The 18,598-nt window shown below is 42.0% G+C and overlaps 1 protein-coding gene across 1 annotated transcript in view; it reads right to left on the reverse strand.

Moving 5' to 3' along the window:
• CENPF (centromere protein F) overlaps positions 1-18,598 on the reverse strand; it is a 36,966-nt gene that overhangs the window by 8,244 nt on the left and 10,124 nt on the right. Inside the window, exons 8-13 of the mRNA XM_056853070.1 lie at positions 17,323-17,448; positions 15,802-15,900; positions 14,718-14,840; positions 9,750-9,885; positions 5,380-8,516; positions 1,958-4,093 (exon numbers count right to left, since the gene is read on the reverse strand). Coding sequence (XP_056709048.1) covers positions 1,958-4,093; positions 5,380-8,516; positions 9,750-9,885; positions 14,718-14,840; positions 15,802-15,900; positions 17,323-17,448 — 5,757 coding nt within the window. The remainder of the gene's footprint in view (positions 1-1,957; positions 4,094-5,379; positions 8,517-9,749; positions 9,886-14,717; positions 14,841-15,801; positions 15,901-17,322; positions 17,449-18,598) is intronic.

Genomic DNA, 18,598 nt, shown 5'->3' on the forward strand with positions numbered 1-18,598 from the left:
TCTCCTTATTGCACCTGTTTTTGTCTCTAAGATTTGGTAGAGGGTGAGGTATAAAACATTATAAATGAAACTAACTTGATGACAGAAGTCTGCTTCTTCAACCTGCCATTCTACATGCTGATTTTTTACACCACTCTTCCTCCAGGTAGCTCAAGGTAGCATATGTGGTTCTTCCTCAATATCATAATCACAACATTGACCTGGATCCAGATAAGACAGTTCCAGGGACACAAGGAGTTCAACCCATTGAGCACAATTTTCCTGCCTCCCCCTCCTGTGGAACCCCAAAAAACAGGATTTTGGGGGAAGAATTTCAGACTGCCATGGGGGGGGGGGGATCATGCTCTGCAGGCAGAAATCCTTGTCCCCATGGAAACATTATTCTGGAGCCAATCCTCCATGAGGTAAGCAACACTGAGAGAAAGTGGTAGGGTGAAAGTCACCATGTGAACTCCATGGCTAAGTAGAGACTCTAGTCCTAGTGTGACACCACACTGGTTCTATTGTTCTTTTTAATTATCATCAATATATCTAATTCTTAACATAGTGAAATCTGTGGATAATTAAATCCAGTGCTTGGAGCAATGATAGATCTTTCTACAAACCTGAAAAATGCCCCAGTTTGCAGAAAAATCTGAACCTTAAAAAAATACATGGGGAGGGTTAACCTCTCCCCAAAATAACAGAAGCAGGGCCTATACCTTTAAAAAGCAGATGCCTTTAGTGGTTGTTGCTAGGTTATCACACAGCCTTCAAGCTTTAGTTTCTATCAGTAAAAGGCATGGGGAAGGAATGGGGTGCTTTGGCACCACCTCCCATGTGTGGACCTCGGGTGGGCAGAGAAAGGGGAAATAGTGGGGAAGAGGAAAATAAGGTACCCCTGCAAGTCCTTGCAGGTTTCCCCACTTGTTTTCTATTTTCTACAGATCTTTCTAATCACTATCTCCATTCTTTATTGATTTCATTTTTACCGTTATAGGTAGATCTTACTGATTTTATAGGAAAAGTTGTTTAGTCCTAGAAACTGTATATTCATCAATGGAAATATTTAAGAAAACGTGTATTAAAAATGGACATGAAAACAGTAAAAAAAATTACAAAATAAACAAATGTTTAGTCAGTGAAAACACTGTTAAAGGCCATAATCTGAGGAAAAAATACCCAACCTAAAACTTGCATGTAGTAGCACTAGCAGCCACCTTATGAAAGCCAGTGTGGTGTAGCGGTTAGAGCTTCAAAATAGGATCTGAGAGATCCAGGTTCAAATTCCCATCTTGCTGTGGAAGCTCACTGGGTGACTTTAGGTTAGTCACATACTTTCAGCCTAACCTTCACAGGGTTGCTGTGAGGATTAAAAAGGAGGAGAGGAGAATAATGTAAGCTGCTTTGGTCCCCATTGTGGAGGAAAGTGGGGTATAAATGAAGTAAATCAATAATAAATATATCAGATGATGTGAGGCAGATAAAAGGTAGGTTGGTGAATGGCTGAGGAGAGAATGAAGCAAGGAAAGGAGAGAGGATATAGGGGTTGCCAGGAACAGGGAAAGAGGAAATAGTGTGGGCAGCGGGATACAGGGGAAGTCCTTGAGGGTTCTCTACCATGTAAGTGGGCCTGGCCCAGTGACCACCACCACACAACTGGGCCATATTTTTCCTAGGTAGAGGTTGCTGGGGGGGAGAAGGAAATCTGAAGACAGAGGGGCAGATAAATGTAGGTTGGTTGTTGGATGGGAAGGAGAGAAGGAAGCAGAAAAAGGGGAGAGAAAAGAAAAAGATAAAATAGTGGGGAAGGGGGAAATGAGATGCATCCCACAAGTCCTTGCAGGTTCCCACTTGATTATTCTAATGATTACTAAATTTCTCTCAGAACTACCCCAAGCCTGTCAATTTCATACAGAGCTGTTAGCCTCTAAGATATTCTACCCATTTTGCACAATATTACCTTTTCAATGCTGACCGCTTTTTCAGATGCTGTGCCTCCCAGTTCCTTCTCAGGATCTTCAAGGGGAAGTTGCAAAGCTTCATTTCTGGGCAATTGCTCAAGAAAGTAATCATTTTCATCCAATTGTAGTTTGATATCTTGGAGTTCTTGAATAAACTGAATAATCAATTTCTCTGATTCAGAATGTTTGTATTTTGCTTGCTGCAGGTGATAAGCCAACTGTGTGTTCTCATGTTTGAAGGAAGTTACTTCATTTATCAGATCCTGTTCTTTTGCCTTATACATTTCTTGCTTACTCTCGGAAACTTTAATTTCTTCTCTGGCCTGCTTGAGATCAGACTGTATTGACATCAGCGCATTTTCATATTCACTTTTAACTTGTACTTCTTTTTCTTCCAATTGTTTTACAAACATAGAGTTACTACGTTCTAAATTAGATGCCCTTTCCTGCTCTTCTTCCAGCTCTCTCTCAAGCCGTTCTTTCTCAGACTTTAAGGAATTCATTTCAGCTTTCAGCTCCTCCAGATCCACATGCATCTTTTCCAGCTCTGTGTTTGCGATTTCCTTCTCTTCCTTGGCTGCCTCTGCCTGAACAATTGCATCTTCCAAATTCTCTTCTGACAGCTGCAATTCTCTTTCAAGAGATTCAATTTTGTCTACAAGAGAATCGGCTTTCCTTGCATTCTCTTTCAGTTTTTCAGCAAAGCGACATCTTTTCTTTTCATCGGATTCTATTTTGACTTTTAGCTTCTCAATGCCGTGTCGCAGCTGATCCACTTCTTCTTGTGCAGAATTGAGTCGAGCTGCCAGTTCGCCTTTTTCTATGAGTGACCCTTCCAAAGACTTGGAGATTTTGGAGATTTCTGTTTGAGAGTAATTCAACTGGGTTTGCAAAGTTTCATATTCCCTAAGGACTGCTTCTTTTTCTTCACTCAGGTGCTCTATCTGGCTTTGTGCATTCTCTGTTTCTGACACGAGATCGCTCGCAACCTTTTCCAAATTCTGTACCTGCAGCATTAGGCAATCCTTTTCTGTTGATAACTGAGCAATATAATCTTTTGCAGCCTGAAGCAATTTTGTCTGGCTCTTCGCTTCACTTTCCAATACTCTGATAAATTCAGTAGAATCCATTTGACTTGACTCAAGATCCTTTATTCTCTCCTGCAACTTCTGGCACACGTGGTTCAATTCTTCTTTATCCTTCGACAAAGCACTCACATCTTGACTAAATTGGTTTCTTTCAACTGTGAGTATATGAAGCTGTTCCTGAAGGCCAAAAATGTTTTTCAGTTTATTTTCATTTTCTTTTTCTAACTGCTCTTTCTTTGACTGAAGCTCTTCAATATCTGCCTCCATAGATAGGGCATGACTCTCAATATTCTCTCTCTCTGCTTTTATCCTCCTCAGATCATTTTCGGCTTCAAGAAGCTTCTCGTGCCAGTCTGATTTGGTCATTTCTAAGTCTTCTAGAGTCTCTCTCGTATCAGACAGCCTAACCTTGTGCATTTCCAGATCAGTTTTTACCTTGTTAAGTTCTATTTCCAGACACAAAAAGTTGTAAGATAACTGTTGATTATCAAAAGTAACAGATTTAAGGGTCTCGCTTAAGTCCTGTTTTTCTTTCTCAAGCTCTGCCACTGCTCTCTCCAACTCCTCACAAGCAGCCCTCTTCACAGCCAGCTCTTCATCCTGCACATCCATCCTTGAGTTTAAATGCTGGACTTCCATTACCACAGCATCAAAGGCCTTATTGCTTTCAGCCATACCATGGGACAGCTTAGAATTCAGAGTACATGTCTCATTTATGGGTAGTGGAGACATTTCACTCGTCTTGCGATTTTCAAGGATCTTTGCAGGAACTGTATTTGTGTTGTTACAATTAGGAAGTATCACAGGACTGTGTGAAGGGCTGATGGATTTATCTGACACCATTCTGGATTCTGCCACTGAGGCCTCAAAGCATCCTTCTATAGATCTGACACCTATGACTATTTCACAATCAGGCCTCTTGCCTTCTGTGCTGTTTGCTTTGTACTTTCTTTCCTTTGCTATACCACGCACAGCTTCAAATGGCACACTTGCACGGGGCAAATCACATGTTTCCAGATGAGAAAAGAGATTGTTTGTTTGTTCCGCAGGTACTTCCACTTGCTAAAAAATCAATTAAAATATGATTTATTTTAATGAAGTTATTTAAACATTAGAAATGGATAGACCTTACAGTAGAAACTTATAATTGGAAAATTTAATACGTTCTATCTAGAAAATATGTGATACTGTTATTGTTGTGTTAGATTAGCTACCATAGGCGGGTAAAATGGAAAGAGTTACCAGTTTTTTTAAAAAAAAAAGTAGTCAAAAATTTCAACCATTTAATCCAGTCTGCTCTACCTAATAAACCAGTTATCAAAGTTATCATATTTTATGAGACTACGAGTATAATCCTGTGCTGAGTTACTCTTGTCTAAGTGCATTTATTTCAAAGGGTTTAGAGTGGAGCAACTCTTTACATGATTGTACAGTCAGAATATAATATTCTATTATGTTTCTTCCCAATGATTGCCTGAATAATATTCTCCTTAAAGGCATCAGTCAAAATGGATAATATTCTCTGCAGGGTGTGCTGGGAATGCAAATATCTGCATTCTTAAAACATTTCTGCTGCATCTCCTGTGTTAACAGCTCACTCAAGTAGACCACTTGGGTAAACTGTTACTTACACAAATTCGAAACATTCTGTAATGTATGAATCAGTCCATAGCAGCTATCCATATGCAACTTTTAAAAACGGCTTTTGGTAGATTTAATACATGGAAGAACCTAGAACTCCAATGCTAGTATTTATTAATCTTTGCATAATTCACACAAAGAATGACAAGATTACTCTTTTGCTGTCAAAAGTGGCTCCTTTTGTGTCTGATCAAACAATATACATTTTGGCTGGAGCCAGAGAAGGATTGAATTTAATTAAAGGCCATAAGCTCAGATTTTAAAATACAAACCTTACATTTTTTAGCTTAAGCTAATGAGTAATTGTAGATGTTCATTCAGATACAAAAACTAATCTGTGCCTTAATTCCAACAAGGCATACGCAATAATCTTTTCCAAAAATTAGTATTTCTTATTATCCCTTAGCTAACGTTTTATTAAACAGAGGATAATCTTTCAGTCCTGTCAAACTAGTTTCAAGCTAAAGCATGAATGAAGTACCATTGTAAAATCACATGGCCCCATTCCAAAGGACCACACGGAGATCTTGGTGAATTTAAGGGAGCTTCTTTCTAACAAACAGCATTTTCTGCCACCAGATAAACTGCTTCTGTTACCCCACCCCTACAAGAGTAAAGCTCCGGTATGCACAGGAAGCTCTCCTTGCACCTAAAGAGGCTCTTTCAACCATAAGTTTACACACTATGAAGTTAACTGGCATACTTACGTGTTCGGTGCCAACACAAAGCAGTGGCTGAGAACTTGAATTCAGGTCTTGAGACTGGAGCCTTGGTTCTTCCAATACCCAAGACAAGAGGTCAGTATCATTCTTCTCAGCTGGCAGTTTAGACACCACCTCCAGGATCACATGATGCAGTTTTTGCTGCCACTGCTCATATTCCAATACATTTTGCTGTCTGAGGCAATCCACTTCCTTCCTTGCTGACAGGAGCAGCTGCTGAATCTTCTGTATCTCTTCATCTTCTAGACTTTGATGGGCCTCAAAGGATTCTTCAAGCCTCTTGAATGACTTGTCATAGGCCTCATATAACATGAGACGTTCAGCTTTATTTTTCAGACTGTACTTTTTAGTCATGGCATGCCCCTGCCTGATGCCACCATCACACAGCTCTGTAATGGAACGGAGCGGGTCAGGGGTACTTTCTAGTTTACTTTGTTTGTTACTGCTTTCGTTCTTGGTTGTCAAAGGATCACTGTCAAAATTAGATTCTGTGAGACATGCCATGTTACTATGACATGAAAAACATAGGCAAAGTGTCCCATCTAATAGAAACTCTTTATCAATATGGCTAGGAGTCATCTGTGTTATGAATGAAATGGTATCAGCTTGGTTGAGACTTGTTGATAGTGCAGTATTTTCTTTCTTGAGCATTTCAATACTGCATTGCAACTCTGATAATTTGGAAGCCACACTCATATTCTGCTCATGCAAGCATTCGTACTGATTTTTCAATGACAAGATTTTTTCCTTTACTCCATCAAAGTGTGCTTTAATTTCTTCATTAGTTAATTTTAAATCTTCATAGTTGAGTCCAGTGCTGCTTTCCAGATCCACAAAGATCGCTTTCTCAAAATCAAACTGTGCTTCTGTTTCGCTCTGGCCCAATCCATCAGAGAAAGCAGCATGCTCTTCTGTTACCATATTAATTTTGTTCCTGAGTTCTTCAGCCACAGTGTCTGTGCCTATGACGCATTCCAATTGTGAGTCTTTCAGCTGTGATGCTAATGTTGACTTTTCAATTTGCAGGTGTTCACACATTTTCTCCAACTCATTTAGCTTGCTCATTGTCATGTGAAGGGAGGATACTAATTGGACATAATCATTTTGGCTGGGCATCATATCATGAGGAACTGATGAACACTTGGCATCTATTTGCTGGTTAAAGTCGTCCTTGGTAACGGCATTGAAAACAGCTGGTGATTGGCCATCCCCATCCCCCTCTGCAATCTCTGAAGTAAAAAATCCCAATTCTTTTAGAGCTTGGATTTCTTGCTTTAGCCCCTCTTTTTCCCTTTTGCTTTCCTCAATTTTTCTTTCCATTTTTCTCAATGCAGTCTCTAGCTGTGTTACTTGATCAGCATAGTTTTCTACAGAGACTTCTTTATCCTCAAGGTCCATCTGAAGCAGCTCAAGCTTCACTCGATATTTATCTAGTTCATCCTCTTTTTCTTCCACAGACATTCTCAGCTGATCCAATGAAGCCTTATGTAAAGAAGGGCCACCTTTTGCATGTTTGTTCCTTACTTTTATCTCCTCGATCCATTGCTTATTCTCCCGCAGCAAGGGATCATAATGTTGCTGTATCGCATTTTGTTTTAACCTATTTGGTTCTAAACTATCAAGCTTGGATGATAGAAAATTTCGGACAGGAACAACCTCAGCTTCTTCAAGAACTACCTGCATTTTTTCAAGCTGCCTCGGCAAAATGTCGTTTTTCTTCTCCAAGGACAAGAGCTGACATTGAACTTCCTCATGATCGTTCATGAGCTGTTTCTCTCGGTATTCAAATTCAGCCTTTTCTACTTCAAAGGGACAAGCTTGTGCCCTTAAAAAGCATTTTGAGTCGCTGTTGTTCGCTTCCAGCAATGTGCATTTCCTTTCCAATCCCTCTTTGGCTTGTAAAAATAATGTGCTCTTCTCACTATGCCTTTCTGACAACCCTGAGAGGTTCTCATCATGGTTAGAATTATTGGAAAGGTACCGATTTGTTTCTGTTAAGGATACATGTTTTTGTTCTGAAGTATCCATAGCACTCTGAAGGAGGATGTTTTTGTTTTTGTTTTTAAGACCTTCCATTTCTTTTTCACTAAATGATGCTGCAGCAGATAAATCTGGTTCCTGGTACCTTGCTGTTTGAGGCATAACTTTTAGCTGCTGTACTGAATCCTCAAGCATTTCATTGCTGATCTTTAAATCTTGAATCTCCGTTTCTTGTCTTTTAGACTCTTTGATCAAAAGTTGCAACTGTTTGTCTTTCTCCTCAAGAGCAGCTGAAGCTTTGGTGACCAGGCCCTCTTTTTCAGAGAGAGCAGCTCGTAACTTACTGATATGCTCTTCAGATTCCTTCACAAAACCTTCATGCTTCAGCTCTGCTTCAGCCAATTTTCTTTCCATTTCATCTCGGACTTGTATCAATTCTTCAACTTGCTTTTGAAAGGAAGCGTTTAACTCCGAGTGGGAAGCCAATGAGGTTTCAAGTGAGGAAATACATTTTTTCTTTTCTAATGCTTCATTTGCTGCTGACTGTAGCATTTGTTGCAAGATATTCACTTGTTTGGTTAACTCATCTAGTTTCAGGGAACTGTTTTCTCTCTCTTTCTGATATTTTTCCTCAGAAGTGACTGTTTTTTGCTGAAGCTCACTGTAAGCTATTCTTTGTGCCTCTAGCTCAGTGCTTTTTTCTTCAACCACACATCTGAGGTTTTTAATCTCCATGCTTAGGTGTTCATTTTCAGCTTTTACAACAGTTACTCTGTCATTACTTTTAATCTGTTCCATCATTAAAGCATTTTCTAAGCTGTACATTTTGCTCATCAGCCCTTCTTTTTCTGAATGAAACTGGCCTAGGAGTTGTTCATTTTCTGTTTTCCTTTGGGAAAGAATCTCAACCTCTTTTTTAAGACTTTCACATTCAGCAAGAATGTTCTGCAAACTTTCCAGATCCTCCAGTTTTATGCTGAGTTTTTCAATGGTGTTTTCTTTATGTTTCAGAAGCTGTTGGAGAGAATCACGTTGTTTTTCCAGGTCAGAATTAGCAAGCTGCATCTTCTCTAGAGACTCATCTTGCTCGTTCACTTTGTCTTTAAGAATTTTCAACTCTCTGTCCAGAGACCAATTTTTACCTAAGTGATTAAAAGGGAACCAAATATTTAACAACATTAATAACTGTAGCTGGATATTACAGAGGAACATGGCTAGGCTAGCTTATTTTCTAAGTACTCTAGAAAATAACCACCTTAACTACTCTAGAAAACAACCACATTGACATCTCAAAAATAATGTCAGTGTCTCAGGATATTCCAATACCACCCATACTTTCAGTTAGGTAGGTAAAGGTAGTCCCCTGTGCAAGCACCGGGTCATTTCTGACCCATGGGGTGATGTCACATCCCAATGTTTACTAGGCAGACTATGTTTTACGGGGTGGTTTGCCAGTGCCTTTTCCAGTTGTCTCCACTTTACCCCCAGCAAGCCGGGTACTCATTTTACCGACCTCGGAAGGATGGAAGGCTGAGTCAACCTTGAGCCGGCTACCTGAAACCAACTTCCATTGGGATCGAACTCAGGTCTTGAGCAGAGCTTTTGACTGGAGTACTGCAGCTTATCACTCTGCGCCACGGGGCTCCTGACAGTTTCATTTAGGAGGGAGTGTCAAAGCAGCAGATCAAACAATAACATTGCTGGTTCCAGTATATCTACCCCACATATACAATGTACAGGATACATTCAACTTCTTAAAAAACAAGCTCTACAAAAATGAACTTAGAAGAAGCAAGGCAGAATTTAAAGTTTAAATAGATGTCGAACAGAAATAAATAGTTCTTAGTGAATGGGCTGGATCCACAGGAAGACTTCATAAAAGATGCTGGCACAACAGATGTTTTCCAGTCTTCCTATTTCCCAAACAGCCTGCAGTTGGTCCTGAAACTCTTCTCTGAGGTTTGAGAGAGCTTTGTAAACAAAAAAAATCTCTGCCCAGGGCAGAGATCGCAGCAACAGTGAGGATAAAGTAAAAATGCCCCTCTTCCATTTGTGGTTTATATCCGTTATTTGAAACACAGGTGGTTTACAATAATCAAGTTAGAGCAGGGGTGTCGAACTCAATTGTTATGAGGGCCGGATATGACACAAACGTCATTAAGTTGGGCTGGGCCATGCCTCGCCAACCCAGATCGGGGGGGGGGGGGATGGTGACTGCCTCAGCTGGCTCCCAGGCCTGATAAGAGCTTTCAAGGGGCTGGATCCGGCCCGCAGGCCTTATGTTTGACACCCCTGAGTTGTAGATAAATTATATGTGTCTACTTGGATACCTGACACTGAAATGAGATATCAAATGGCAATGAAAATACACTCACTTTTCATTTCTTCAGCAAGACCTTGACTCTGTTGCAGAAGCTGTTTGGCCATACAAAGGTCTTCTTTCAGCTTGCAAATTTCTTGTGACTGTTGACCAGATTGACTGCTGAGGAGGCCATTTTGCTTCTTTACTTCCTAAGGCACCAAAAATTCACCAACAGTTAAGGAAATGGCTACCAACGAACCATCATTTGCTTATGAGATTTATATCTCACCAACCAAACTTAAGAGAGCCCTCTAGGCAGCTATCAATTTAAAATCAACCACACATAACATCATTTCTGTGAAGTACAACTGAATGAATCACCGTAAGACATAATAAAATGCAATTAAAATATAGGCAGTGATATAAAAAATACCATTAAATTTTGGATCCTGAATAAATCTTATACTATGTGCAACTAGCAAAAGAAAATCATGCCATCAGGTACATAACAGCTTGGCAGTAGATCAGGGGTCCCCAACTTGGTGACCTTGGGCATCATGAAACACATTGACACCTGTCCTGGCACCCACCGAGTGTTTTCAGAAAGTTGGTGGGGCTTTTGCCTAGCAATACTTCCGATTGGCTAGGCAGATTTTTTAAAATGTCACTTTGGCAGCAGCTGCCAGCACAGCACAAGGATCTTCACTGTGTGACTACAAGGTAAGCCACGACGGCCATTTTGCAGCTGGCTCCGCCTCCTGCGGCAGCCATTTTGTGGCTGCGCCCACCACACTATCTCAGAATTCTAAAAGTGCCCCTAGGTTTAAAAAGGTTGGGGTCCTTGCAGTAGATAGATAGATAATTTATTTACGTCCCTTGGCCAGATAAAACAGAAAACATGGACTAATAAATTCTTACAAGCAAAGAATTATAGTTCGAGTCTTACAACACTTAAAAAGAAAATTACAGCTGGGAAACATCTGTCAATTGTGCTAAGAGGCTGTTCTATGGCATCGAATTTTCATTGCTGCCATGCAAAATTTCGCAACCTGAAGAGTGATTGAAGGATTATCCCCTTGTAGAAGCATCTCAATCCTTTCTCCTGCCCTGTCAGGTCCCATTCTCGATAAGAGGGGCTCAATAAACTTCAAACGGGGTAATGTATAAAAATTGCAGTTCAGGAGGGCATGCTCAACAGTTTCTAAGTCCCCTGATTTGCAAGGGCAGAATCTCTCCTCCCAGGGTGTCTTCTTAAATTTCCCCTCTAGCATAGCAGAAGGTAAGGCTGCACATCTGGCCAGAGTAAAGGCCCTTCTATAATTATTTATCTCTAAAAGTGGAGATAGGCTGCTGGTGCAAGGATGTATTTAGAATGGAGGGGTGCCTCCTTGCAGTAGATTTTTCCGGGCCAGGGGGGAAGAAGAGTGTATATGGAAAGCCTGCTCCTCTCTAGCAGGAAGTAGCCACTGAAAGCCAACAGGCCACAGCTGGTCTGCAAGTTATCCATCTGGTCCACAGAGCTCCATGCTGCCCCCCCCCCATGTGGCCACTTGTCATCCAACGCAACAGTCTTCATATTAAAAGGCGTGAAAAAGTCTCAGAACAAATAATCAAACAGTCAGCGCTTGAGCATTTAGAAAGGATGGCTGTGATTATTAAGAGCCAGCACGGGTTTCTCAAGAACAAGTCACGTCAGCCTAACCTCATCTTTTTCGAGAAAGCTGCTACCTTGCTGGATCAGGGGAATGCTGTGGATAGTTTACCTTGATTTCAGTTAAGCTTTTGATAAGGTTCCAGTGTTTGGCTCTTGTGGCCCTCTCTTACATGCCCATGGAAATGCCAATCGCCACTTTGGGGTCAGGAAGCAATTTTCCTCCAGGCCAGATTAGCCAGGGATCCTGGAAGATTTTTTGGGGGGCCATCTTCTAGGCATGGAGTAGGGGTCACTGGGGGTGTGGGGGGAGGTAGTTGTGAATTTCCTGCATTGTGCAGGGGGTTGGACTAGATGACCCTGGTGGTCCCTTCCACCTCTATGATTCTAGATGGTCCACATGCCTTCCAACATATAAATCTGGTCTATAAATAAATACATGCACATGCACAATTGGAAGCCTTTTGCCTTTAAAAAATGTATAGCCTTCAAGGTGGTGTACAAGAAGCTCACATAGTATTAAAGCTGTATAACTTTGGGAGAACACTGTTAAAAAGATTCAAGTTATCAGTCACAAAGGCCTATATCTAACTAGGCTGTTCCAAGGACTTAAGGGCAGTTGCATCTTCTTAAGAAAAGGCTCTGTGGTCAGCGTACCCTCAGAACTGCACAGTGGAGGTTGGCTGCCTGTGTGTTGGTGGGGGGGGGGTGTAAATGGGCAGAAATCACATAAGAAAAGCCATCCCGGATCAGACCAAGGCCCATCAAGTCCAGCAGTCTGTTCACACAGTGGCCAACCAGGTGCCTCTAGGAAGCCCACAAACAAGACAACTGCAGCAGCACCATCCTGCCTGTGTTCCACAGCGCCTAATATATTCAGCATGCTCCTCTCATCCTGGAGAGAATAGGCGTGCATCATGACTAGTATCCATTTTGACTAGTAGCCATGAATACCCCTCTCCTCCATGAACATGTCCACTCCTCTTAAAGCCTTCCAAACTGGTAGCCATCACCACATCCTGGGGCAGGGAGTTCCACAATTTAACTATGTGTTGTGTGAAGAAATACTTCCTTTTATCAGTTTTGATCTCTCACCGTCCCCTCTTAAGAAAGCTTGTCCTAATTTTTTTAAGACTGTGGGTGGGTACAGACCAGGGATTTAAGGGTCCTTCTAGCAATAATTAGAAGCCCGCTAAGCAGCACAGAGGGCAGGAGTTCCCACATTTTTCAGAAAGCTATGTTCCGCTATCCCCATTAAATTGAGCCTTTAAAAAAAAGTGCTTGGACGTACACGTAGATAACAAACGGTACCACACTTTCTTATGGACTAGGGAGGACTATTAGAGGACAGCATCAGAATATCATCATGCTGGCAAATGTACAGCTGATAGGCAGTGAGCTCGGAACAGCTGCTGAGCAGCATATGCTAAGTAGGGAAACCTCTAACCCATAAAGAATTATGCCCAGGAAGAGGCTTTTGCAGGGCAAAAACATTAGAGAACCACCAACCGTTGCAGGGCCCTTTCAGCGCTTAGAGGAAGTGAGAAACCAAGAGAAGTCACCACAGGTCTCCGAGCAGAACCACTGTCTGAGTCAAGGTTAGAACCCAGGACAAGCTTTTTTGCACAGAGAGCAGGAATTCCGAGGAAATCGTCCTAGACGCTGAAAGAACAGCACTCGGGCATCTACATTTTTATCAACATAGTTTTGCATGAATGTCAAAATGTATTTTTAAGAATTGGCCCACTCATTTTAAATTCTCTCTTGGGAAGGATTTTTTTTTTTAATGGCACGTGCGTGCACGCACCACCCACTCCTGAGCCACTAAGATAACAGATGGCATTGGCAGGGCTCTGTTGGTCTTGAGCCCTCAATCATCCATCTAGTTACTACTAGCAGATGGGCACCGGCGTGCCAAAGCCAAATTTAAGAGAAGGGACAACCAGGATGGGAAGCATAAGCTGAGAATTTGCTGGCAAGGCAGGTTTGTATTTCCAGCTATTTAAGCAAATCAGCCTGAGAGCAAGATTAAACTTGTTGTTGCTTCTGTTCATCTCTCTCCCTCCCCCTAGCCCTTCCTTCCATACATTGTACGAGAGACAAAACAGGGAGTAGTGAGGAGTAAGAGGCAAACTGTTGTGTCCGTAATCCCCACAAGTGCCCAAATTAATAAGATCATGTTTTTCTGGAAAGTTGGGGATATGTGACGTATGAGCATCCTGAGGTTAAAGACACCCTGACATGATCTGAAGCACAAGCATAAGGGTCATTAGCTGATGATTTTTTTAAAAAAAGTATGTGTGTGTCTTATCAAGTCACAGTTGACTTATGGCGACCCAGTTGGGTTTTCAAGGCAAGAGACGTTTCAAGGTGATTTGCCATTGCCTTTCTCTGCCTGGGCTGAGAGAGTTCTGAGAGAACTGTCCTCAGCCCAAGGTCACCCAGCAGGCTTCATGTGGAGGAGCGGTGAATCGAGCCTGGTTCTCCAGATTCGAGTCCGCCGCTCTTAACCACCACACCACGCTGGCTCTCTCTAAAAAAAAGAAAAGGTACTGCTAGAATACCATCCTGGTCAAGTGGCTTAAGCGGGTGGAGAACGCAACGAGGCTCGCAGTATATGTGATTATCGTTAGGGGAATCCAGTACAGAAGCTGGACCAGTAGGCTCACAGGACTCTCACAGAAGCGTAGCAGCGGCCCTTCGTCTGCAGCCTATATGCAAGGAAGCAATGAGGCACTCCTCTTGCCTTGCTTGCATTCCCTGGATGCCTCCCTTTCTCTCCCAGCAGCAGCAGCGTTGGGCTATGCAAGCACATATGCCATTGAACACATGAAGCTGCCTTATACTGAATCAGACCCCTGGTCCATCAAAGTCAGTACTGTCTACTCAGATAGGCAGAGTATCTCCAGGGTCTCAGGCAGCGGTCCTTCACATCACCTACTTGCCTAGTCCCTTTAACTGGAGATGCCGGGGAATGAACCTGGGACCTTCTGTATGCCAAGCAGATGCTCTACCACTGAGCCACGGCCCCATACCAATTTGAGACGTCAGACATCAACAGCTTGAGAGCATACGTTCCTAAAGATGTCATCCCTCCCTGTCCCCACAGCAGCAGTTTAGGAATCTGGCCTCTGGAAAATGTCAACATAGCTGGGAAAGGGGACACTTCCATGACAAGTGACTGTCCAGGAATAACTGAGCTGCTGCAAGGGATGAGAGTGATCGCAGCTGATGGCTGGCAGTCAGCAATTCTTGACTGGACGCAGAGCTGACTTCTCCAACCAGAGCAATGCAGCTGTACAGTTGATGTATGGGTACATAAGATGGAGAGAAAGATCATGTCAACGTGTCATACTGTGCAAGCAGACAGTCCTCTGAATTTTAATTTACCTCCAAGTTTCTTCTCAGCTCATTTTCCTTCAACTGCATTGTTTCCATCGTCTGGTTCACCACATTCCATTTCAGTGTAAAGTCACTGGCGTTTTTTTCCAGTCGCTCTTTCTCCAATCGTATCTGTAACGGAAAGGCAGCAGGTTTCAATTGGGGGTCACAAGTAATAAGAAATAACGAGCCAGTATTCTTGCTATACCTGGATATTCACAGAATAGAACAACTTCATGTTTTAATTATGCACAACTATTAAAAAAAAAACATTCATCACTCTTGATTTAAGCAATAGCCTGGAGAATAATCAAGATGGGAAAGTACATCTCCAGATAAATTTCCAGAGATAAAATGTGCATACACTATTTCCTAAAGATTCACAAATCAGATCTGAGAACCACAGAACCAAAGTCATATAGCAGCCCACATGTTCTCTCTTTGTTCAATACTTTTACCACCGACCCATGCACATTTTACAGAAACAAATCCTTTCTACATACAGTGCAAAAGTTAGATAGCTCTGGCCCATCCCATCTGTTGTTTGCTCACTAACTATCACATTAATTTGCCCATTAATGTCTCACAGGCCCAGGAGAATGCACAAGGCATGGTATACAGGAGCTACAATCTAACATAATTCTAGAGACAAGTAAGCTTGCCAGTGATTTGTAAACCATTGACTTGTAAATGCTACTACTAGCACTCCTGACCATATTTATCCATGCTACTGACCATAAGCTGGCAGCCTTTTGCTGGTTCTTAGTATTGTACAATGACCATTAGTTGGTTCTGTCAATTTCTCGCCACTTCATGTACACCTTTGATCCAGGGAGTCCTGGTACATGTGGAACTTCTGATGAGCAGATGCAGTTCCTGCCTGATCAAAACCTCCTCTAACAACTCCCACTAAAATGATATGTCTCTGTGTGTGCTATCTGTAGCTTTTCCCCCAACACTGAAGAGATAGGAGCCCTGTTTACAGCCAGTTAAAGAATGCTGAATGTTTCCAGTATTCTGTGCAATTAAACACACAATGCTTGAGACTCTTTCCTCGCCAGCTGTTTGAGTATTTCATGTGCAAAATGCCTACTTTCTCAAGGTCCATTTGAAGAAGACTATAGTTGTTCTTGGCTTGATGAAGTTCCTCTTGTAGCTTAGTTTTCACTCGATCCAGCTGGCGAGACAGTTCCTAGTACAATGATGGTGCAAAGGGAGGGGGGAGATTATAACCCAGAAGTAGATGTTAAACTATCATAAAATCAGAGTCCGGTTTTAGTAACCTGGGTGGGGGAATGAAAGAACTTTACCAGTTATTTACTCTGAAGACCTGTGTACCGTGGTGACAATCTACATTTTTGGCAAGAGGAAAAAAATAATACCATATACAATGTACTCAATAAGGCCTATGGCCAAAGAACCATGAAGCTAGCTCAGAAGGCAAATGGTTTAACTTTGAACAGTTCTTCCAGGGTAAGTGGCCACTTACCTTTGGAAACCTGCAGAAATATCAAAGTTTTTGGTATAGTTTGGAGACCAGTTGAATAAAAATTGTATTTTGCTAGTCTAGGCCCTTTAGCTTCTTGTGGGGCTTTAATATGTTTCCTTGTGGAGATTTAATAGGTCTTTTAGACCAGGTCCATGTATACAAGTTAATGGGGGACAGTATAAACAATAGATGGATTATCTCTTAAGCACGGGTGAACATCTAGTGACTGAGGACTTGGAAAAAACCAGAAATGTTAGGAAGATAGCAAATGGGGAGAAAATCCTCAGAAACAAATATGTACATTTAGAAATTTCTATTCCTCTTAAAACCTTTATGGTCTAACTGCGGTATAATTCTATAGGAAAAACTACTGTAATGTTAGTTGCTACAGTTGAGACAAACTCTAAAAAGAGGTGAAACACTTGCTTCTGTTTGCGCATACCAATACACGTGCAGCATGCGATGATCTCTGCATTCAGGTCTCATTTCTTCTTAAGGGTAACCCCACTCAGAGTGTGTTGCAGTAACCTAATATAGATGTAACTAGGATATGCACCACTGCAGCCAGATCTTTTCTGCCCAGGAAAGGTCACAGCTAGATATCCAGCCGAAGCCGTTAAAAGGAACGCCTGAACACCTTCACCAACTGCTTATCCATCCATAGACCTGAGTCCACCACCACCATCAAGCTATGGGTGTGCTCCTTCAAATCCCAGGTCAGTCCTTCCGCTCACTAGTAGCGCTTCTGTATTTTTCGGTATTAAACTTCACTTTATTAGCCCACATCTATCAAAAAACGTCCTCCAGGCAATGGTTCAGGGTTTCTAGCCTTTCTCAATCAGCTGGAAGCATAAGATGTATCAGAGTATTGGCACACATCTTTAGATGACCTCATCCAGTGGATTCATATAGATGTTAAAGAGCATGGGCGGTGAGATAGAATGTGGAACCCCATAGGCCTCACATTGAAGCTCTGGTCTCAAATAATTAAATCATACTAACTTTGCCCATAAGAAGCAACAAAGGTCCAGTATAGATGCAACAGGGCCAAGTGTTTGCACCCCTCTACCCCCATGAATCCCCTCCACTTTTCTTAGTAGCATTAACCTTTGCGCTGTGCCTTACTTCTTGATATTCTTTTTCCTTTTCTTTTAGTTTCTGCTCTGAAGAGCGCCGGACACTTTCAGAATTTTGTCGCTGACAGTTCAGCTCCTCTGAAAGCCTCTTGATCTTTTCCTCAGTTGCAACAAACTGCAAAAAGCGTATTTAAAAATCACATGGGTTAGATATGTGAAACCTATTTGTGAATAAGTTTAGACCTGAGGAAGATGGTTAACACTTAAGCGTTCACCTTCTCCACTGAGGACAGAAGCAGAATGTTAGATGGATGAGGCAGGATGTTTAAGCTACACATTCCGAAGGGAAAAAAATGCTCTAAGCAATAGAACACCAGCTTTGCACTGGAACAAGATACTTGGGATAGGTTCTGCAACTTTATTTCAGGGCTATGTTGAAACATCACTGAATGGCCAATATATTCTTGCTGCATAGGGCATCCCACCTTTGAGAAGAGGAGCAAATTGGGTGATCTTTCTAGCTGTAAATTTTTCAAAGACTAAGGGCCTATTCACACATCAGTGGCCCTCGCTGAAGAATCCATCATTTGACAACACCTGGCATGTCTCCTTGGAACACAGGCCTTTTACAAATGGGTAGTTTGCATCGCAATCACCACCACACTACTTCGGTGCTTCACTGGAATTATGCATGATTTTTCATTCTCCCCCACGTTTTCAGGGTGCTGTTTTATCAATAATTTAAAGCCTGCCTCAATCCCAAATCAAAAGCCAGTCCTGCGCATAGTTTTGCTTCGGGTTTGTCTCCCCACACCCATGCTCTGATTTCCTGCCCTCCCCTAATATGCCTCCTCTGGTCAGTTTCACAGTGAGTGCTTTCAGACCTCTGGGGTGGAACAGAACCAGGCTGATCCCCCCCACCCAGTCAGTTTCACAGGGAGTGTTTTCAGACCTCAGGGATGAAACAGAGCCAGGCTAATTTCCCACCCTCCCCTTATACACATCCTCCTATAGGCATGAAAGTATTTTTTTTAACCCGTTTGTGAGTACGATTTCCAATGGAACGATGAAATGGAAATGACTGCGTGAGTGTTTTTATGTTATGATCCATTCATTGGGATAGCCAGAAAATTAGATTGGGAGGGGGTGTTTGTCCAGACCCTTTTCTGCTTTGGCTGTAAAATGGCCACTCAGTTCAGTTAAAATGAAAGAATCCTGCTGCGGGGCTGGTGACGTATTTTTTAAAAAATACACTACAGCCAATTACAAAGCAGTGTTTACGGGGGGAGGGACTCAGAAGCTTCACATTTTTCACTGGGGATGCA

This window comes from Euleptes europaea, chromosome 7 (assembly GCF_029931775.1).
Source record: "Euleptes europaea isolate rEulEur1 chromosome 7, rEulEur1.hap1, whole genome shotgun sequence".
Taxonomy (NCBI): Eukaryota; Metazoa; Chordata; class Lepidosauria; order Squamata; family Sphaerodactylidae; genus Euleptes; species Euleptes europaea.